Source organism: Lolium perenne, chromosome 3 (assembly GCF_019359855.2).
Source record: "Lolium perenne isolate Kyuss_39 chromosome 3, Kyuss_2.0, whole genome shotgun sequence".
NCBI lineage: Eukaryota > Viridiplantae > Streptophyta > Magnoliopsida > Poales > Poaceae > Lolium > Lolium perenne.
The window spans coordinates 27,471,307-27,495,192 of NC_067246.2; the positions used below are offsets into that span (position 1 = coordinate 27,471,307).

Genomic DNA, 23,886 nt, shown 5'->3' on the forward strand with positions numbered 1-23,886 from the left:
TAGCGCACAAAAGATTATAATCTGCAGGCAATGAACGACTTGTCAAATTAAATAAATAAATCACTTACAGACAATAGCAACTGATGATTGATTTGTCGAGGGCCCGGAGATTGTATAACTGAAAGAGTTCGGCGAAGTCAACGTTCACACAGTACTCCTGGAAGTAGTGCTCTTCCCTAACTCGCACCATGATAGTCTCGATCCCTTCCTTTGAGGCCTTAAGGTACCACGAATGCAAGTTACGCATACATGTTGGTACCTTCCTGAGATTCTCGACCAAATCTTTCCCTTGAACAAACTGATATGCTCGTTCAGCGAAGGCGTAATCAGTTGCGTCTTGTCGAGAACTTTGAACGGTCTTCCCGTCAAACACCTTGAGAGGGGCGACCGATTGAACGGGTTGTTGTCCGAGCTGGTAGACACTGTGTATCCCTTTTATCTCCCTGATACCCGATTGAACGGGTTTTGTCGCCTCGATCATCTTGTCATACGACCTTTCAATAGAACGCGCATAGTCAGATGGCGGCGATGGTACAGGGTCATATAGATTGTCAACGGTACGCACAACTTTCACCGGATCTAGTGTCTTCTCGAAAGGTATCTCTGGCACTTTCGGTGCAAACCATTTCTTCAACTCGGCACGAACGGCCTCCGCGTTTTCCTCGGAGTTTTTTCCCAAGGTAACTTCTCGGTAGGCGGCGGTTGTTTCTCCTTTCTAGCTTTCTTCCTAGGCGGCGTGCACCGTTCCGCAACGGACGCCGTCTTACGTCGCGGAGGATCTCGAGATGGTGGACTCACGCTGGGGTCCCTCTCAGGTAGGTATGGACTTGGCTGCTCACCAGGACTGCCACCAGGAGGAGTTGATGGCATTTGCTGCTCATGTGTAGGAGTCGGTGGCCTTTGCAAAAGGACGACGTACTTCTTCGGCCATAGGGCGAAACCGTGCTTGACATCGGCCAGTGTCCTCTCATCTTCACCTCTAGGAATATCAAGATCCACTTTTTCTAAACAAGAAACAACTTCATACACCCCTACACGAACTCACCCAGGTGGAATGGGCTTATGATGTTTCATTGCTCCATCTTCACTTGGGTAAACATAGCCGACCGCCACCTTAACGTACGCGGTCCCGATTAACATATGTAGCTCGCAATCTGTCTTCTCCGTGACATAATCCACGGGGTAGCTTCCTCCACATCCGTCAAGATGCGAGGAACCGACATCGCTTCTTCGCTGAGATGGGGCAGCATCGGCTTGTGGATCCCGTAGAAACGGGCTGATCGGTGCCCTACGATTTCTCTCAAGAGCCTCCACCCTAGTTAACAATTCCGTTACAATGTCGGCGTCCTTCTTCTTCTTTCGCGAACGGCTTCTATAAGTGTCGCGCTGTCCGGCCACGCTTCCTTCATGGTGAGACTGGGCGAGCTCGTACCCGTCCAACATGTTCAGGGTTCCCCAGGCGAGTGTCAGCTCGTCATTCTCTCGATCAGGAATGTACTCTCCCTTTCTGACCTTTTCAATTGCATCTACAAGCTTTGGTACAATTGCCTCAATTTTTTCCTTCCATTTTCCCTTCGCAACGATCAGCCCTGTCTTTGGGTCCAACCCTGCCCCATGAGCAAACAACCAGAACTTGGACCGTTCGGGCCAGTCCCATGTCTGTGGAGTGATTCCATGATCAATCAGTTTATTCTCAAACGCTGTCCACTTCGGAATGGCACTCTTGTAGCCACCTGACCCCAAATGATGCGGAAGTTTCTTCTTTGCAGCATTTTCGGTATTTTTCTTCGATCGGGACACAAAAGTAGACGATTTCTTATAATCCTTAAATGCGGCCCAGTGATCTTTTATCTTCACTAGATTATCATCGAATCTTTGGATCTTCATTCTTATATTTGTCCCATAAATTTTTCTTGAAGCTCTGGAATTGTATGGCCATCTTCTTCAATGTCCATTCCTTGACTTTATTCTTCTGGCCTTCCGTCATGTCTTCCGGTAGGCTGAACTTTGTCAGTAGCGTGTCCCAAAGAAATTTTTTCATCGTGTCGTTGACATAACTAGCACCACTCTCCGGGTTCTTCGGCTTATGCCACTCTTGAATGCTGATCGGTACATGGTCCCTAACAATAACTCCGGATTGACTTGTAAATTTGTGGCAAAACTCCTTGGGATGAACTGGTTCACCATTATCCTTGAATGCCGTGAGGGCTAACCTGCCCTCGCCCTTTAGCACCCGCGTCGGGCCTCGTTTTGTTCTAACAGACTTGCTCGATGATCCAGAAGGCTAAAAGAAAAAATTATTCGTTAATAAGTGCAATACAAATAAATGAATGCATCTAGGGATGAACACAGACTAATTGATACATAGATATACACCTCGCCGGAGTTTGTGATGGACACTTCATTGTCTTTTCTAACTTGTTCAGACTCAAGTCCCTCGCCAAAATCATTCAGAAAGTCTTGGTACTCGTTGTCATCTCCATCGTCGGGTTCCGGACCACGGGCACTCTCATAGATCAATTTCTGCACCGCTTCTTCCCCCTCCTCATCTCGGACGAAGGTGCCGTCCTCCATACCTCAATGTCACTGCAAAATTAAGAAAGCAATTGTATTTCATTCATCATGTCATGATCATATAACAGATAGCGAAACCATAGAGTGCCGGAACACCTAGTGATAATGCAATGGCATCATATTGCTGCTCGTTTGCGATTTGCCCATTTTCCATTCTAGTTATTTGAATAGCCATCTAGCATAAGAACAAGAAATCTTGAACAATGACTTGAAATTAATTAAGGGGCTTAAGATAATGTCAGATTCCTGCTAAAAATGTAGCAAACTAAGAACGAGAACAACATGTATAACCCATATAACCACCTAAAAAATAACTTTTTCATCAACAAATATACTGCCTCGGCGGTAGGTGATCTCTGAGCTCCGCCGTCCATGTCATCTGCTCCCACCCAGGGTTCACGCAGTCATAACCACAAGAAGCACATTTCTCGCAAAGCCGCCGGTGCTTCTCCTGACGCAGTCATAGCTGCAGGCTGTCAGAAGGGCGGTGAAGGTCAGGTGGTTCGGCTTCGCTCCCTCTCGTGGCATCCGGTCGAAGAGGCCGACGGCTTCCTGGCAATGGCCGGAGTTCGCAAGACCGAAGATCATGGAGTTCCATGTCACCGTGCTCCTCTCTGACATCCTGTCGAACAAGTGGCGCGCTTCGTGCACGAGTCCGGACTTGGCGTACATGTCGACGAGAGCGCTGCCCACGATGAGCTCCCGTTCGACGCCGGTTACGACGGCGTAGCCGTGGACCTCCTTGCCATGCTTTATGTCACCGATGGTGCCAAATGCTGGCAGGACGCTGCTAACCGTCGACGAGTTTGGCGGGAAACGGGCGCCGCTGGCCACCATTTGCCGGAACAGCGCGCGCGCTCTGCCGTACTGGAAGTTCAGCACCGAGCCAGAGATGAGCGACAGCGCAAGGGCGTGCTCGGGGAGGCCGTGGCGCGCGTAGCCCGCGAGCAGCGCGTTCCAGACGACGAGGTCCCTGGCCGGCATCTCGTCGAACACCTTGCGGGCGCTGGCGATGAGGCCGCACTTGGCGTACATGTCGAGCAAGGCGGTGGCGACGACTTGGTCCCAGGCGAGGGCGGGGCGCGTGAGCACGAGCGCGTGGATGAGGCGGCCGGCGGCAGCTTCGGCGAGGTGCGCGCAGGCGCGGAGGGCAGTGGGCACGGCGGTAGGGAGGGAAAGAAGGAGGAGAGGGCCGGGGAGGTTACCTGCGGGCGGCGGCGGCTGCGTCGGCTGCGTGATACGTCCAATTTGCATCACTATTTTATATCATAATTTGCTGTTATTCATTGATATATTTCATATTTGGACACAATACTTATGTTATTTCATCTATTTTGCATGTTTCATCATTATTGGAGGATCAAGCACCGGAGCCAGGATTCTGCTGGAAAAAGCACCGTCAGAACGGAATATTTCGGAAGATCAACTGTGGAAGGAAATTATACCAAAAATCCTATTTTTCAAGATGACGAAGGAAGCCAGAAGGAGGAGCCAGCTGGACCCAAGGTGGGCCCAGACCATAGGGCGGCGCGGCCCATGGCCTGGCCGTGCCACCATGTGGTGTGGGGGCCCCACAGCCCCTTTCGCCTCCTTTTCTTCGCGAAACCCTTCGTCCCGAAAACCTAAGCCACAGAGGGTACCTCGCGAAGAGTTACAGCCGCCTCTGCAGGGCGGAGAACACCAGAGAGAAAAGAGCTCTCCGGCGGGCAGGAATCCGCCGGGGAAATTCCCTCCCGGAGGGGGAAATCGACGCCATCGTCACCGTCATCGAGCTGGACATCATCTCCATCACCATCATCATCATCTCCACCATCATCACCGCCGTCTCCACCGCTGGACACCGTCACCGCCGTAGCAATTTGGGTTTGATCTTGATTGTTTGATAGGGGAAACTCTCCCGGTATCGATTCCTACTTGTTGTTGATGCTATTGAGTGAAACCATTGAACCAAGTTTATGTTCAGATTGTTATTCATCATCATATCACCTCTGATCATGTTCCATATGATGTCTTGTGAGTAGTTCGTGTAGTTCTTGAGGACATGGGTGAAGTCTAAATGTTAGTAGTGAACTATGGTTGAGTAATATTCAATGGTATGATATTTAAGTTGTGGTGTTATTCTTCTAGTGGTGTCATGTGAACGTCGACTACATTACACTTCACCATTTATGGGCCTAGGGGAATGCATCTTGTACTCGTTTGCCAATTGCGGGGTTGCCGGAGTGACAGAAACCTAAACCCCCGTTGGTATATCGATGCAGGAGAGATAGCAGGATCTCAGAGTTTAAGGCTGTGGTTAGATTTATTCTTAATTACTTTCTTGTAGTTGCGGATGCTTGCAAGGGGTATAATCACAAGTATGTATTAGTCCTAGGAAGGGCGGTACATTAGCATAGGTTCACCCACACAACACTTATCATAACAATGAAGATTATTTAGCCGTATGTAGCGAAAGCACTAGACTAAAATCCCGTGTGTCCTCGAGAACGTTTGGTCATTATAAGTAAACAAACCGGCTTGTCCTTTGTGCTAAAAAGGATTGGGCCACTCGCTGCAATTGTTACTCTCGCACTTTACTTACTCGTACTTTATTCAACTGTTACATCAAAACCCCCTGAATACTTGTCTGTGAGCATTTACAGGAAATCCTTCATCGAAACTGCTTGTCAACACCTTCTGCTCCTCGTTGGGATCGACATTCTTACTTATTGAAAATACTACGATACACCCCCTATACTTGTGGGTCATCAAGACTATTTTCTGGCGCCGTTGCCGGGGAGTGAAGCGCTATTGGTAAGTGGAATTGGTAAGGAAAACCTTTACTGTTTGTGCTGATTTTATTTACTGCTGCTATAAGTCATTATGGAGAGATCTTCTCTTCAATTTCTATTTGGGAAATCTACTACTACTGCAACGGTAGTGGATGAGGCGCCAGGTGAGGAAGTGATACCATATAAAATACCTATGAAAATTATTGAACGTGTTATGGATAACCGCTATGAAGGGGATGGAACTGTCCACCCTGGAGATCATTTATTGTTCTTGCATGAATTATGCGGTTTATTCAAGTGTGCAGGTATTGCTATGGATGAAGTGAGGAAGAAACTATTCTCTTTATCGCTGTCTGGTAAGGCGGCGCATTGGTATAAATTACTGGATAATGGGGATTCTCTTGAATGGAATGATATTGTGCCCCGGTTTTATTCTAAGTTCTATCCTCCAAGTGAAATTCATAAGGATCGGAATCGCATATATAATTTTTGGCCTCATGATGGAGAGAGTATTGCCCAAGCTTGGGGGAGATTGAAGTCTTTAATGCTCAAATGCCCCATTCATGAGCTTCCTGGTAATGTTATTATTGATAATTTCTGCGCAAGACTTTCTTTTCAAGACAAGACCTTGCTGGATACTTCTTGTTCTGGATCATTTACACGCAACAAAGAAGAGTTTAAAAGGGACCTTCTTGATCGGATCCAAGAAAATCTTTGAAGGTTGGGAGAACGACAAGGATAGAGAATCAGGTATAATTTATGATTATAAATGCATTGAAGCTTTTATGGATACTGATAAATTTCGTAATATGAGTGCTACATATGGTCTTGATTCTCCAGTTGCTGCAAATCTTTATAAAGCTTTTGCCTCTCATTATGAATTGCCAAAGAAGAATTTTGATAAGTATCATGAACCGTATAAAGATAAAATTGATTCATCTATTAATAAATGCGTTGTAGTTGAAACTGCTGATCATGTTATTCCTGAAGCTTATATTGAAAAACTCCTTTCCCTGCTAAAATGAAGGAGTACTCATTATAAATAGTGCGGTTCATAAAAGTGAAAAGAAACCTGTAGAACACGAAGAACAAATAAAAGTTGAACCTCTTTGTTGCAATAGTTAAAGATCTTGTGACTGAAAATGTGGAGGATGGTCATATTATTTTCTGTGAAGATGCTTCTAATATTGTTTCACATCCTAATAAACCCAAACAAGTTAGTGTTCCTATGCTATCTGTTAGAATTGGTGATCATTGCTATTATGGATTATGTAATATTGGTGCAAGTGTTAGTGCTATTCCTTATGAGCTTTACACGGAGATTATGCACGAAATTGGTTCTTGTGAACTTGAAGATATTGATGTGGTTATTCAGCTGGCTAATAGAGAAACTATTTCTCCAATTGGTATTGTTCGAGATGTGGAAGTTCTATGTGGTAAGATTAAATATCCTGCTGACTTTTTGGTACTTGGTTCTGCTGCTAGTGATTATTGTCCTATCATTTTTGGTAGACCTTTTCTAAATACTTGTGGAGCTATTATAGATTGCAAGAAAGAGAAAATTTTGACTAAATTTGCTGGTGAATCTTATGAGTTTAACTTCTCTAAATTTACCAAAACCCCTTATAAAGCTGATTTGCCTAGTGATGATTTTAAAATGGAGCAGTGTGCATCTATTGTTCTTGTTCCTAATAATCCTTTGCAGCAACATTTGGAGAATAGCGAGAGTGAAGTTTTTAGGAAAGAAAGAGATGAGCTTGAGGAAATTTTTCTCCGCCAACCTATTCTCAAGCATGATTTACCGGTGGAAGATTTGGGTACAACACCGCCACCAAAGGAAGATCCTGTTTTTGAATTAAAGCCTTTGCCTGATAATCTTAAATATGCTCATATTGATGACAAGAAAATATATCCTGTTATTATTAGTTCTAAGCTTGCAGAGTTTGAAGAAGAAAGGTTATTGGAGATATTGAAGAAACACCGAGGAGCTATTGGCTACACTCTTGATGATTTGAAAGGGATTTCTCCTTCTATTTGCCAACATGCTATTAATATGGAAGATGATGCAAAGCCTGTTGTTGAACATCAGCGTCGTCTAATTCCGAAGATGAAGGAAGTGGTAAGGAATGAGGTATTAAGACTTCTTGAAGCTGGTATTATATATCCTATTGCTGATAGTAGATGGGTTAGTCCTGTGCATTGCATTCCCAAGAAAGGAGGAATGACTGTTGTGCCTAATGATAATGATGAGCTCATCCCTCAAAGAGTAGTCGTAGGGTATAGAATGTGCATTGACTTTCGAAAAGTTAATAAAGTTACTAAGAAAGATCATTACCCTTTACCATTTATTGATCAAATGCTAGAAAGATTGTCTAAAAATACTCATTTTTGCTTTCTTGATGGTTATTCTGGGTTTTCACAAATTGCTGTTAAAACTAAAGATCAAGAGAAAACCACTTTTACTTGTCCCTATGGAACTTATGCTTATAGACGCATGCCTTTTGGTTTATGTAATGCTCCTGCTACTTTTCAAAGATGCATGTCTGCTATTTTTCATGGTTTTTGTGAGAGTATTGTAGAGGTATTCATGGATGATTTTTTCGTTTATGGGAATTCTTTTGATAGTTGCTTGCGAAACCTTGATAAAGTTTTGCAGAGATGTGAAGAAACTAACCTTGTTCTTAATTGGGAGAAATGCCACTTTATGGTTAACGAAGGAATTGTACTGGGACATAAAATTTCTGAGAGAGGTATTGAAGTTGATAGAGCTAAAGTTGAAGCAATTGAGAAGATGCCCTATCCGAGGGATGTTAAAGGTATTCGTAGTGTTCTTGGTCATGCTGGGTTTTATAGGAGATTTATTAAAGATTTCTCCAAGATTTCAAAGCCTCTTACTAATCTTCTTCAAAAAGATGTACCTTTTGTTTTTGATGATGATTGTAAGGAAGCTTTTGAAACTCTAAAGAAAGCCTTAACAACTGCTCCTATAGTTGAACCTCTTGATTGGAACTTACCATTTGAAATTATGTGTGATGCTAGTGATTTTGCTGTAGGCGCTGTTCTTGGACAGCGAGTAGATAAAAAACTGAATGTTATTCATTATGATAGTAAAACTCTTGATGCTGCTCAAAGAAATTATGCTACAACTGAAAAAGAATTATTAGCTGTAGTCTTTGCTTGTGATAAATTTAGATCTTATATTATTGATTCAAAAGTTACGATTCATACTGATCATGCTGCAATTAGATACCTTATGACAAAGAAAGATGCTAAGCCGAGGCTTATTAGATGGGTACTTCTTTTGCAAGAATTTGATTTACATATTGTAGATAGGAAAGGTGCTGATAATCCTGTTGCTGATAATTTATCTAGATTGGAAAATATTGTTTATGATCCTGTTCCTGTTAATGATAGTTTTCCAAATGAACAATTGGCTGTAATAAAGGTGAGCTCGCGAGACAGTCCTTGGTATGCTGATTATGCTAACTTTATTGTTTCCAAGTACTTGCCTCCAACCTTTTCAGCTCAGCAAAGGAGGAAATTCTTTTATGACTTGAGGCATTATTTCTGGGATGACCCACACTTATATAAAGAAGGAGTGGATGGTATTCAGCGAAGGTGCGTTCCCGAATATGAACAACAGGAGATATTGAGTAAATGTCATGGTAGTGCTTATGGAGGACATCACGCCGGAGAAAGAACCGCGCAAAAGGTTCTACAATCAGGTTTTTATTGGCCAACTCTCTTCAAGGATGCGAGAAAGTTTATTTTATCTTGTGATGAATGCCAAAGGGTTGGTAATATATCCAGACATAATGAAATGCCTATGAATTATACTCTTGTTATTGAACCATTTGATTGTTGGGGATTTGACTTCATGGGACCTTTTCCGTCTTCAGAAGGTAACACTCACATACTTGTTGCTGTTGATTATGTTACTAAATGGGTGGAAGCCATACCTACAAAAAGTGCTGATGGTGAGACCTCTTTAAAAATGTTTTTAGACATTATTTTTCCTAGATTTGGAGTGCCTAGATATATTATGACTGATGGAGGTTCTCATTTTATTCATGGAGGTTTTAGAAAAACTCTTGCTAGGTATGGTATTAATCATAGAATTGCTTCCGCTTATCATCCTCAAACTAGTGGTCAAGTAGAATTATCAAATAGAGAGATTAAATCTATTCTGGGAAAGACCGTTAATAAAACTAGAAAGAATTGGGCTAGTAAATTGAAGGATGCACTATGGGCTTATAGAACTGCTTATAAAAATCCCATGGGAATGTCACCTTATAAAATGGTTTATGGGAAAGCATGTCATTTACCTTTAGAACTAGAGCACAAAGCTTATTGGGCTGTTAGAGAACTAAATAAAGATCCTAAACTAGCTGGTGATAAGAGGTTGTTGCAATTAAGTTCTCTAGATGAATGGAGAAGTGAAGCTTATGAAAATGCTAAACTCTTTAAAGAGAAAGTTAAAAAATGGCATGATAGGAGGATCATCAAAAGAGAGTTTAATGTTGGGGATAAAGTCCTATTGTATCAGTCTCGTCTCAGATTCTTTGCAGGGAAATTACTCTCGAAATGGGAAGGACCGTATGTTGTCGAGGAGGTGTATCGTTCAGGAGCAATCAAAATTAGCTCTCTCCAAGGCAATGCCACGCAAGTGGTAAATGGACAAAGACTCAAGCATTATATCTCAGGTGATTCTTATAACGTTGATGTTGATATTATTCAAGTGGAAACACCGGAGGCTTTCATCAAAGGGCAAATTGACAGTCCGCCAGAACTCGACTTTGAATAGGTATGATCGGTAATGAAAAGTACGCAATTTACTTTCCGAACAATATTTTTGCTGTTTTTGGAAAATATGAAAAATTACGAGTTCGAAACGGAGAGGAAAGGACGCACGAGGGCGTGCCACCATAGGCCGGCGCGGCCTGGCCTGGGCCCGCGCCGCCCTATGGTCTGGCCGCCTCGTCGCCCCTTTCCGACTCTGGTTCGATCTGGTACTTTCCTTTTGTCGTAAATTTTTTTGCTATATAATCCCCCGGATCCCTGGAGGTCCGTATATCGTTTTCTCGACGTGTTTTGTTTCGAGCTGTTTCTGGCAGGATCTGTTTTCGGTCTAGAAGCACCATGGCCTCCAACAACAAGGGCAAGGGGCTTTCGGAGGAAGAAGTGAAGAGGGTGCCATCAAGACAAGAGCAGCAAGCCGTTGGGAGCAAGCAAATCTTGGTGGGATCTGTTGACACTCGACGTTCTTTTTCTCATAACTTGCAGGGACCTTTACCACCCGCTCTTAGCCTCGACTCCTTCCCTGTGTTGGAAGAAGCTCTACGGACTACCGATGAGTTTTGTGATCAATATCGGGCTCTGAGAAGAGAAGTGGACATACTCCAGGAGGAGAATTGCCGTCTCCGAAGAATGCTGGAATACCACTCGATTCACATCACAAGGTCATCATCGCCAACTTCAGATAACAATGAATCTCTTCAAGTCTTAGTGCAGAATTGCCAAGCTGAGAAACTGAAGCTGAAGGAGATCTGTAAGAAGCGCGGGAGGAGTTCATCACCACCATCGCCGAAGGAGTAATTCATCATCGGTATTGGCATCCCCTTGGTTTGTTCCAAGCTTGGGGGAGTGCCGCGGTATCACATCATCACTACCTTTTACTTTTTACTGTCAAGTAGTGTCATATCATGAGTAGGGAAGTTATCATATAAGATGGGTTGCAGTTTGGAAGTATCTCTCCTTTAGTTGGTTGTCTATGTATCCCTTGGTGTGAGTTATCATTATGGAATATTAATGAGAAGTCTTATCATTTACATATTGCACATTTTATTTTAGTTTGCAATCTCTATTATATGATTTATTTTGTCATTAGTATTGGTATCACTTTGGGAGCATTGAATAAATCTATTTGGTTTTGGCAAACTTAGCATTGGTCAATAGCAACAACACTTTGAGGTTTAAGTAGAAAAGAGAAATACATGTAGTTGTTTCATTGTCTTTCTTTCTTGTTAGCTCATAGCTTATTATTCTGAAGTTAAAATTGTTTGTGCTTACAAGGAAGATGCATGATTGTTTCTATCACATGTATATTTGTTTGTTTCCCTCAACTCTTATGCTTGCTAATTAACTTTGCTAGCCAAAAACCTGTACTGAGAGGGAATACTTCTCGTGCATCCAAACCTTAGCCCAAACCTATGTCATTTGTGTCCACCATACCTACCTACTACATGGTATTTTCCGCCATTCCAAGTAAATACTTCATGTGCTACCTTTAAACAATTCACAACTTAGTATCTCTTATTTGTGTCAATGTTTTATAGCTCATGAGGAAGTATGTGGTGTTTTATCTTTCAATCTTGTTGGGCAACTTTCACCAATGGACTAGCGGCTTCATCCGCTTATCCAATAATTTTGCAAAAAGAGCTGGCAATGGGATTCCCAGTCCCAAATTAATTAAACTAAATAGACACTCCTCCATGGTATGTGATTGATGGACGACACCCGAAGGATTCGGTTAGCCATGGCTTGTGTAAGCAAAGGTTGGGGGGAGTGTCATCATCATAATAAAACCAAAATAAAAAGGCACTCCTTCATAGTATGAGATTGTTGGCAGGCACCCGAGGATTCGGTTAGCCATGGTTTGTGAAAGAAAGGTTGGAAGGAGTGCCACATAAAATGAAAATAATATGGGAGCCGCTCTTTGAAGGTTGTCTGGCAAGGGGGTTAGAGTACCCGCTACCAGTCGTTGACAACAACAAACACCTCTCAAAATGCTACTTTTATTCTCTTTATATGATTTCGAAACTGAAAAAGCTCTAGCACATGATTTAATCCCTGCTTCCCTCTGCGAAGGGCCTGTCTTTTACTTTATGTTGAGTCAGTAAACCTATTTCCCTCTATCTCAAGCAAGCATTTGAGTAGTTGTGATCAAACCATTATATTGTGATTTGCCTCATCATGTCTTTTATTCTTTTTTGTTTAGTACAATTTTTATCTGAATGAATATAACTTTGCAAGTTATCAATGATTACGAGGAGACTATTATGATTGAGTATGCAAGTTATGCCATATAAACTTTAACATGAGAGCGCTGCTCAATGAGATAAATATAATCTGTTAATTGTTCTCTGACTAAGAACGAAGTTTGCCATCACCAACTATGATTTCTTATGCACCTTTATTTGTGATTACTTTATACTTGTTTCAAGTTGAGTTATATGAGGAAGTTGTTTACTAGAATGTCTTGTGTGAATGAATATGATGCTTCTTGTCCGTATTTTATTTATCGACTCTTCACTCCATAAACATGTGGTCCTGTTTACTGAGTTCAGTTTCGCTTGGGGACAAGCGAAGTCTAAGCTTGGGGGAGTTGATACGTCCAATTTGCATCACTATTTTATATCATAATTTGCTGTTATTCATTGATATATTTCATATTTGGACACAATACTTATGTTATTTCATCTATTTTGCATGTTTCATCATTATTGGAGGATCAAGCACCGGAGCCAGGATTCTGCTGGAAAAAGCACCGTCAGAACGCAATATTTCGGAAGATCAACTGTGGAAGGAAATTATACCAAAAATCCTATTTTTCAAGATGACGAAGGAAGCCAGAAGGAGGAGCGAGCTGGACCCAAGGTGGGCCCAGACCATAGGGCGGCGCGGCCCATGGCCTGGCCGCGCCACCATGTGGTGTGGGGGCCCCACAGCCCCTTTCGCCTCCTTTTCTTCGCGAAACCCTTCGTCCCGAAAACCTAAGCCACAGAGGGTACCTCGCGAAGAGTTACAGCCGCCTCTGCAGGGCGGAGAACACCAGAGAGAAAAGAGCTCTCCGGCGGACAGGAATCCGCCGGGGAAATTCCCTCCCGGAGGGGGAAATCGACGCCATCGTCACCGTCATTGAGCTGGACATCATCTCCATCACCATCATCATCATCTCCACCATCATCACCGCCGTCTCCACCGCTGGACACCGTCACCGCCGTAGCAATTTGGGTTTGATCTTGATTGTTTGATAGGGGAAACTCTCCCGGTATCGATTCCTACTTGTTGTTGATGCTATTGAGTGAAACCATTGAACCAAGTTTATGTTCAGATTGTTATTCATCATCATATCACCTCTGATCATGTTCCATATGATGTCTTGTGAGTAGTTCGTGCAGTTCTTGAGGACATGGGTGAAGTCTAAATGTTAGTAGTGAACTATGGTTGAGTAATATTCAATGGTATGATATTTAAGTTGTGGTGTTATTCTTCTAGTGGTGTCATGTGAACGTCGACTACATGACACTTCACCATTTATGGGCCTAGGGGAATGCATCTTGTACTCGTTTGCCAATTGCGGGGTTGCCGGAGTGACAGAAACCTAAACCCCCGTTGGTATAGCGATGCAGGAGGGATAGCAGGATCTCAGAGTTTAAGGCTGTGGTTAGATTTATTCTTAATTACTTTCTTGTAGTTGCGGATGCTTGCAAGGGGTATAATCACAAGTATGTATTAGTCCTAGAAAGGGCGGTACATTAGCATAGGTTCACCCACACAACACTTATCATAACAATGAAGATTATTTAGCCGTATGTAGCGAAAGCACTAGACTAAAATCCCGTGTGTCCTCGAGAACGTTTGGTCATTATAAGTAAACAAACCGGCTTGTCCTTTGTGCTAAAAAGGATTGGGCCACTCGCTGCAATTGTTACTCTCGCACTTTACTTCGTACTTTATTCAACTGTTACATCAAAACCCCCTGAATACTTGTCTGTGAGCATTTACAGGGAATCCTTCATCGAAACTGCTTGTCAACACCTTCTGCTCCTCGTTGGGATCGACATTCTTACTTATCGAAAATACTACGATACCCCCCTATACTTGTGGGTCATCACTGCGTCGGCGGCGGCGTGGGTGCGTCGGCGGCGTGGGTGCGTCGGTGGCGTCGGCGGCGTGGGTGCGTCGGCGGCTCTGCTTTGTGCGTCGCGCGGCTAAGGGAGAACCAGGGGATTTGGGGATTTTCCGTCGCGCGGCTAAGGGAAAACCAGGGGGAGAGGCCTTTGGTACCGGTTGGTACCACCAACCGGTACGAAAGGCCTTTCGTACCGGTTGGTGCTACCACCCGGTACCAAATGTATTTTTTTGTTTTCTTTTTTCTTTTCTCGTTTTCTTTTCTTTTCTTTGTTTCTTTTTTCTTTTCTCGTTTTCTTCTTTCTTTTCTGTTTCTCTTTTCTTTTATTTTGTGTTTCTTTTCTTTTCTTTTCATTTTCTATTTCTTTTCATTTTCTATTTCTTTTCTTTTCATTTTCTATTTCTTTTCATTTTCTATTTCTTTTCTTTTCATTTTCGCTCCCCTTTCTTTTGTGTTTCTTTTCTTTTATATTTCTTTTCTATTTATTTTGTTTTATGTTTCTTCTTTCTTTTCTTTTCAGTTTTTTTTGTTTTCTTTTGTGTTTGTTTTCTTTTTATTTTCTATTTCTTTCTTTTCTATTTGTTTTCTATTTGTTTTTCTTTTTTCGTTTGTTTTCTTTTCTATTTATTTTCTATATCCTTTTTTATATTTCTTTTCTATATATTTTCTAATTCTTTTCTATATATTATCTACTCCTGCCACGACGCCGTCCGCGCGGGAAACTTTCCCGCCACGTACGACGGAAAAAGGCGGGAAAGAAAGGGCGGGAATAAAATTTTATTACGAGTGAACTCGAATTAAAAGTACATAGCTTAACTGAAAATTAAAGATACATGGCCAAATTCTACTGTTGGAGTCATTCAGTCATACTCGTGCCTAGCCCTGTAGTAGTCGCCACTGTAGTCATCGTAGTCGCCGTCATCATCGTCGCTGGCATCGGGGTCGCGGTACTCGAACGTCGGCGGGTGAGCACGCGTGGGCTGGGACTGAGGGTAGCGCAGGCGGGGGCCACGGTAGGCCATGACGCCCTGGAGAGTCCGGCCGCGCCACCACAGCCGACGGCCGGCCTCGTTGAAGTTCGGAGGAGGCGGGCCGCCCTCCTCGTGCCTGGCAAGCGCCCTCTCACGCCGATTGATGAAGAAGCTTTCCCAAGTCGGGCTGTAGTCGGGATGCCACTGGGGATTCCTCCGCTGCTCTGGCGTGAGCTCGAAGTAGTAGTGGTTCGTGATGGCCATCTCGCGCGCCACACCTAGAGGGACTGGAGGGACCGGTACGCCTCCGACGCTTAGCAACCAGCCGATCGGGACGCGGTAGCCCGGCGGGCAGGGGTAGTTCGAGGCGCAAAGCGCCTCCGCCTCCCGGGGGGTTAGAGATGCGATGGAAGCCATGGGAGAGAATGATGAGGTTTGCAGATATGAGTCTAGATGTGATATGTAAATGGTGGCCAAGCCTACATATATATAGTGAAAAAATGGCGGGAAGACAGAGGCGGGAACCGGTGGAAAGCGCGGGAAGAAAATAGGTGGGAAGACAGAGGCAAACCTTTAGTACTGGTTGGTGGGTGCAACCGGTACTAAAGCTGTCGGCAGGATAAGGACGCCCTGCTCGATGAGATAAAGTATGTAGCGCACGACGCCCTGTCGGTGGGATAAGGACGCGTGGGTAACCTTTAGTACCGGTTGGTGGGTGCAACCGGTACTAAAGCTGTCGGCAGGATAAGGACGCCCTGCTCGATGAGATAAAGTATGTAGCGCACGACACCCTGTCGGTGGGATAAGGACGCGTGGGTAACCTTTAGTACCGGTTGGTGGGTGCAACCGGTACTAAAGCTGTCGGTGGGATAAGGACGCTCTGCTCGATGAGCTAAAGTATGTAGCGCACGACGCCCTGTCGGAGGAAGAAGAAGACAAAGTAGAAGCGGCGCCGTGCCTATAAAAGGAGCATCGATACACCATGGGAAGCAGCTCAACAAGCCAACATGGATGGAGAGTTTCATCACCATGGATGGAGGAAATGGTTGGGAAATCTCCCGTGGCGGAACTTGTCGAAGATGCCCTTGGTGCACACGCCCTATGGCATCTTCGGAAGTTCCGCCTCGGAAATTTTTCCCTGCAAGCCCGTGGAAGACTCCATCGATCTCCTCTAACAATGTTGGGGAAAGGGTTGGGAAATCTCCCGTGGCGGAACTTGTCGAAGATGCCCTTGGTGCACACGCCCTATGGCATCTTCGGAAGTTCCGCCTCGGAAATTTTTTCCTGCAAGCCCGTGGAAGACTCCATCTCCTCTAACAATGTTGGGGAAAGGGTTGGGAAATCTCCCGTGGCGGAACTTCTCGAATATGCCCTTGGTGCACATGCCCTATATATGGCATATTCGGAAGTTCCGCCTCGGAAAAATTTCCCTGCAAGCCCGTGACTTAACTAGTAAAACAAGCCAACCATCTCCATTGTTAATATCTTACATACAGTAACATCATTACACAAAAGTGATTTCCATATTGAGATACACAAGTTATGATCCCTATATGTAGCTAGCTAGTCTTCGAGTTTTCTTCGCCCGTTTCCCTTTCTTCTTCGCGACGCAACCATGGACAATCTTCATTGTTTAAGATGATGCTTGGGTCAATTTTTACCTTGAAGGGTGGAATATCGTCAAACTTATTATAATCTTCTGACATGTCTGTCTTGTCCTCTACTCCCACGATGTTTCTTTTTCCTGAAAGAACTATGTGCCGCTTTGGCTCATCGTATGATGTGTCCTCTTGCCTTTCTTTTCTTTTTTTCGGTTTGCTAGACATATCCTTCACATAAAAAACCCGAGCCACTTCACTGGCTAGGACGAATGGTTCGGTGTCGTACCCTAGATTCTTGAAATCCACTGTAGTCATTCCGTCATCGCGGGTCTACCTGTACCCCGTCTTTCAGGTTGAACCATTTACACCGGAACAAAGGGACCTTGAAATTAGGTCCATAGTCAAGTTCCCATATCTCCTCTATGTACCCATAATATGTGACCTTGTTCCCATTGCCATCTTCTGCATCAAAGCGGACACCACTGTTTTGGTTGGTGCTCTTTTTGTCTTGGGCGAAAGTGTAAAATGTGTTCCCATTAATTTCGTACCCTTGAAAAGTCGATATAGTAGAAGATGGTTGCTTGGCCAACAAGTACAGCTGCTCGTCATCGGTGACATTCATGAGACGTGTTTGCAACCAACCGCCGAAAGTCTTCATGTGTTCTCCATCAATCCAATCTTCACGTTGCTAGGGTATTTAGAGCGTAAGATCTCCTTGTGTTCCTCTTTGTACGGAGCCACCAAGATGGAATTATGTAGAACTGTGTAGTGTGCTTGAGTGAAAGAATGTCCGTCCATACACGTTGCTGATTTCTTTCCTAGCGTGCCTTTTCCACGCAGTCTCCCCTCATAGCGCGATTCAGGAACACCGATCGGCTTAAGGTCAGGAATAAAGTCAACACAAAACTCAATGACCTCCTCTGTTCCATAGCCCTTGGAGATGCTTCCTTCTGGCCTAGCACGGTTATGAACGTACTTCTTTAAGACTCCCATGAATCTCTCAAAGGGGAACATGTTGTGTAGAAATACAGGACCGAGAACGCCAATCTCTTCGACCAGGTGAACTAGGAGATGTGTCATAATATTGAAGAAGGATGGTGGGAACACCAACTCGAAGCTGACTAGACATTGGACCACATCCTTCTGTAAATTTTGTAGAGTAAGTGGATTGATCACCTTCGAGAAATTGCATTGAGGAACGCACATAGCTTCACAATGGGTACTCGAACATTTTCCTAAGCCCCCTCAATGCAACCGGAAGTAATTGTGTCATAATCACGTGGCAGTCATGAGACTTTAGGTTTTGAAACTTTTTCTCCGACATGTTTATTATTCCCTTTATATTCGACGAGAAGCCAGACGGGACCTTGATGCTACTCAGGACTTCAAAAAAGATCTCCTTCTCCTCTTTGGTAAGAGCATAGCTGGCAGGACCTTGATACTTCTCTGGATTCAGGTTGTTTCCTTCGTGGATACTTTGCTGGTCCTGCCGTGCATCCGGTGTATCTTTTGTCTTCCCATACACGCCCAAGAAGTTTAGCAGGTTCACGCAAAGATTTTTCGTCACGTGCATCACGTCGATTGCAGAGTGAACCTCTAAGAATTTCCAGTAGGGTAGCTCCCAAAATATCGACTTCTTCTTCCACATGGGTACGTGTCCGTCAACATCATGCGGAACAGATTGTCCGCCGGGACCCTTTCCAAAGATCACTTTTAAATCCTTGACCATATCATATATAACTTCCCCATTAGGGCGGGTAGGCTTCGTTCGGTTATCTGCCTCACCTCCGAAATGCTTTCCTCTCTTTCTTACGTGATGTTGTTTTGGAAGAAATCGACGATGCCCTAGGTACACAATCTTGTTTCCCAAATAATTACTGTCAGTCTCACCTAAACAGTGTGTGCATGCATTGTATCCCTTGTTTGACTGCCCTGAAATGTTACCAAGAGCAGGTCAATCATTGATGGTTACAAATAACAACGCTCGTAGGTTAAATTCCTTTTGTTCGTGCTCATCCCACACAGGTACACCTTCGTCACGCCACAACTCTAAAAGTTCTTCAACCAATGGCCTCAGGTACACATCAATGTCGTTGCCGGGTTGCTTCGGGCCCTGGATGAGCACTGGCATCATAATGAACTTCGCTTCATGCACAACCAAGGAGGAAGGTTATAGATACATAGAGTCACTGGCCAGGTGCTATGGTGAGCTCTGCTCCCGAAAGGATTAAAGCCATCTGTACTTAGACCAAATCTTAAGTTCCTTGCGTCATCTGAAAATGACTTGAACTCTCTGTCGATTTTTCTCCACTGCGACCCGTCAGCGGGGTGTCTCAGCATCACATCTTTCTTACGGTCCTCTTTGTGCCATCGCAACAACTTGGCATGCTCTTTGTTCTGGAACAAACGTTTCAACCGTGGTATTATAGGAGCATACCACATCACCTTCGCAGGAACCCTCTTCCTGGGGGTGGACTCACCCTCAACATCGCCAGGGTCATCTCGCCTGATCTTATACCTCAATGCACTACATACCGGGCATGCATTCAAATTCTCGTACTCCCGCGGTAGAGGATGCAGTCATTGATGCATGCATGTATCTTCTGCACCTCTAATCCTAGAGGGCAGACAACCTTCTTTGCTTCGTACGTGCTAGAGGGCAACACGTTCTCCCCTGGAAGCATCTTCTTTATTATTTTCAGCAACTTTTCAAATCCCTTGTCAGAAGTACCATTCTCTGCCTTCCACTGCAACAATTCCAGCGTGGTACCCAGCTTTTTCTGACCATTTTCGCAATTTGGGTACAACAGTTTGTTGTGATCCTCTAACATTTTCTCCAACTTCAACCTCTCCTTTTCATTTCTGCAGTTCATCTTCGCATCAAGAATGGCCCGACCCAAATCGTCATCTGGGTCATCAAAAATCGGCTCATCGAAAATGGGCTCTTCTCCAGCTTCGTCTTCCCCCATTCTACTACCACCGTCTTCAGTGAATAAGGGATAGTTGTCACTATCCTCTTCTTCTTCGTTGTCTTCCAATATAACCCCTCTTTCTCCGTGCTTGGTCCAACAATTATAGCTGGGCATGAAACCATTCTCCAGCAGGTGGACGTGAAGGGTCTTCGAGGTAGAGTAATCCTTCATATTCTTACAGGAACTACATGGACAATACATGAAACCATCCGACCGCCTGTTTGCCTCAGCCACGTTGAGAAAATAATGCATGCCAGTAATGAACTCGGGATGGCACCGGTCACCGTACATCCATTGTCGACTCATCTGCATTTTATATGTATATCAAAAATCATTAAAATCACAACATCATGGATATATGAGTGACCAACTTAATTAATATTCAAGTTCATCACATAAAACTAATTGTTTTTTATAAAAGAAGAGGGGCTCACCGAGGTGGTACCGTGCCGGCTAGGGGACGACGCTGGCGATCGACAGCGGTAAGGACGGGGATGATACTAATTAAAACCTACAAAACATACCATACTTTCAGCTCAAATTGCATATAAAAAAATAAAATCAGTAACTTAGGCATTTCATCGAACACCTTGCTTGCACTACAAAAATAGTACGAGTTAAAACTACCAAAGAACTGAGCTAAATTAGGAACGCCGGAAGGAAGGATGATATTGCTAACCCTTGGATAGATGTATGCCGTTAATCTTGTTAAAATGGTGGAGAAAAATAAAGATTATTGGAGTGTGAAAGGTGGAGAAAAATTTAGAGTGTGAGGAAGAAGAGAAAAATGAGAGCCAGGGGGCTCGGGAAGGGATCTGGGCGATTTGATATAGCTGGGTACCCTTTGGTACCGGTTCGTGTTACGAACCGGTACCAAAGGTCCAGCCCGAGCCCCACCACGCGTCTGAATTTTGGCCGAAGACCTTTCGTACTGGTTCCTAACACGAACCGGTACGAAAGCTCCTCACGAACCGGTACCAAATCTCCTCGCCCGCCAGAGCCCTTGAACCGGTGCAGATGACCCCATTGGTACCGGTTCGTAAGGGAACCGGTACCAATGGCTTAGATGGATGAGAGGTTTTCTACTAGTGTCTGTAAGCTATGTGAGTTGTTAAATAAAGAAATAATAATACAATATGCTTACGTGTTTATTGATCTTAGAAATCATGGATAATAAATTATTAGGTTGTGCAATCATTCATCATAAACACGTGGACATTACAATACTACTTAGAGTTGGTATTTGAACCAGTGAATTGAATGCATCAAGGGCTCACTTAAAATTTTATTTGGCGTGTACTTTTCAGAGCATCTCCAGTCGCGTCCCCCAAAGCGTCCCCCAAAGGGATTTGGGGCGCGCCGGACAAAAAAAGCGTTCCAGCCGCCTCCCCCAAAGCCCTTTTTTGTCCGGCGCTCCCCGATACGGTGTCCGGCGCCCCGAGCCCGTCCCCGTCCCACAGGGGACGCTCCGGGGACGCCGGACACAACGAAAAGCGAGGCCAACCGACGCGGGGCCGATGCGTCAGCGGCACAGTTAATTTTAACCTAACCGTCGCCTACCTCGCGACGGTAGTTATTCGCGCGCAGCGGCATCTTTGCCTTAATGGCGACGGAGGGGCAGGCGAGACGTCTCGTCGGTGCTGCGCAGCCTCCACGCGTCGCCGGCGTTCGCACGCCACCGCCCGTTCCCGCGCGATCTTCCCGCCTCTTCTCGTCTGTTCCCGCGCTTTCTTCCCGACGCCGGCGTCTATAAAAGGTCTCCCGGCTCATCAATGGTAGCCACCACACCCCGCCGGCAACAAACACAGCCCTCGTCGCTCCACAGCCGTCTCCTCCATCACCAGTGGCAATGGCGAACCGCCCCGGCGATGGCCACTTCCCTCCACCGCCGTCTCCTCCATTAACGAGCCGGCAGCGGCGTGCGGCACTCGAGGAGGCACTCGAGGAGGAGGCCCGCCAGCGCCGTGAGGCGCAGCAGGCGGCGGATCTAGCGGCGTTCTCCGCCCCTGCCTCCGCAGCTGAGGAGGCCGCGGCGGCAGCAGCGTGGCAGGAGCAGCAGTGCGACACCGTTGCGGCCTCGACGGGACAAGAGGCGCGACGGCGCCAGTACCGGGAGGAGATGGAGCAGCGATGGGCTGACGAGCGCCGGCGCCAGCGCGATGAGCGGCAGGCGCTGTTCCGTGAACGGCGTGACTCGATCGAGCGCCGGCGGCGTGAGTCGATCGAGCTCCAGCAGCAGGCGACGGCGGAGGAGCGTCGACAGCGGGAGGCGGCGCTTACGGCGCTATGGGGGAGGCGGGCGGAGCAGTTGGCGGCGGCCGACGCGTTTGCGGCGGCGATGATGGAGGCGCCAACAGATGTGGAGGAGGAGGCGCCAATGGAGGAGGAGGAGGCCGAGGCGGAGGAGACCGAGGTGGAGGACGACGACGACGACGAGTTCGAGTGGTCCGACGACGACGGGCCGCACCCGGACGAGACGGCGGATCAGCAACGCGCCCTCGTCGAGTCCTTCGAGTCGGAGAAGAAGCTCCAGGACGACGCCCGTGCCCTCGAAGAGGCGCATATTCGTCGCGCCAACGAGCTCTCCCTCCAGGCGGCGCAGCAGGGGACGGCGGAGGACGCGCGGCGGGAGCGGCACCGTCTGGCCGCCGCCGAACGCAAGGAGAGGAGGCGCGCGCAGGAGGAGCTGCGGCGTAGGGGAGGCGACGACGGGGCGGGGCCGTCGAACGCGCCGCCGGGCGGTCAGTAGTCTAGGTTTAGATGAAATCTAGCCGTTTTCATTCAAACTTTGTAATATATAATCAAAATTGAATGAAAACCTTTATTTTCGTGCACAAATATTCATTTGGGGGCGGCGTTTGGGGGACGCGGCTGGGGAGCAACGTCCCCCAAACGCGGCACGAACAAAACACGTCCCCCAAACGCTCGATCCGGCGCGGTTTGGGGGACGTTTTGGGGGACGCGACTGGAGATGCTCTCAAACCTCTGGTGCGCAAAATGTAATTGCATAGTGACTATAGTAGCATGGCCTTTCGTCATTGGCTGGTATGTTCATTTGATGACTGAACCTGCATTGAATCAATATATATTCTCGATCACATCTGTGAGCTATGAGAGTTGTTAAATAAAGAAATAACAGTACGCTATGCGTAGGTGTTCATATATTGATCGTAGAAATCCTGGATAACAATAATTTATTGTGCAATCATTCATGATAAATAGATTGATAAGTGTGTAGCACAATCATGGACATTAGAAAATTTATGGGAACCAATGAGTTGAATCTGTCAAGGGTTGACTTAAAATCTTTTTAGTGTGTAGCGTGCAAACCATGTGCTGCGCAAAAAATTAATTAATATCGACTATAACTATACTACTTTTCTTCATTGGCAGGTATGTTCATTTGATAGACGAACCAACATTGAATCAATATAAATTCTCTGTCACATCCATAAGCTATGAGATTTGCTACATAAAGAAATAATAATATGATATGCTTAGGTGTTAATTGATCTTATGAATCATGGATAATAATTATTAGGTTGTCTAATCATTCATTATTAGTATAATAGTAAGATCACAGCAAAATTGTAGACACTGGAAAATATAGAGTTACTAAGGGAACCACTGAATTGGTTGATTTAAGATATTATCTGGCGTGTACCATTCCAAACATGTGCAACGCAAACTGTAATTTACATAGTGACTATAATTTTAATATTGTTTATCTTTGGCTGGTATGTTCATTATGTTCCTTTACTGGGTGTTCACACACTCTATAAACGCGTTTTCTTAGTCTGTGTAGGACCTACAACGTATGCCTTGCGGACCACGGCCCAAAAGTACTACAACTTCCTGATCGATCCAAATTCAAGGTCGCCAAATATATTCTAGGATATTCTGACAGGACCGATCCTCCGGATCCTGAACGACTTCGCCCTAGGGAGGGTTGACATCGCGCGCCTTAATTTTGGCGTCATCTCTCTTATTCCGAAAGTTCAGGGGGCGGACACCATCAAGCAGTTTAGACCCATCGCTTTAATCAACGTTATTTTTAAATTCGTCGCTAAGGCTTACGCTACT

At 45.2% G+C, this 23,886-nt stretch overlaps 1 protein-coding gene across 1 annotated transcript; it reads right to left on the reverse strand.

Annotated features, from left to right (window-relative positions):
- Nucleotides 1-2,970: 2,970 nt before the first annotated feature.
- LOC127339182 (pentatricopeptide repeat-containing protein At5g59600-like) lies at nucleotides 2,971-23,759 on the reverse strand. Its single transcript, XM_071827128.1, has 2 exons — nucleotides 23,709-23,759; nucleotides 2,971-3,804 (listed from the first exon to the last, which is right to left on the reverse strand). The coding sequence occupies exons 1-2, from the start codon at nucleotides 23,757-23,759 to the stop codon at nucleotides 2,971-2,973; spliced, it is 885 nt and encodes a 294-aa protein (XP_071683229.1).
- Between the last annotated feature and the right edge of the window lie 127 nt (nucleotides 23,760-23,886).

Bases quoted from the DNA above. Each gene is read 5' to 3' on its own strand.
- LOC127339182 (XM_071827128.1), bottom strand. From the start codon at position 23,759: ATGTCAACCCTCCCTAGGGCGAAGTCGTTCAGGATCCGGAGGATCGGT. The intron at 3,805-23,708 runs GTCAGAATATCC...CGTATCACGCAG, and splicing joins GGATCCGGAGGATCGGTCCT to CCGACGCAGCCGCCGCCGCC.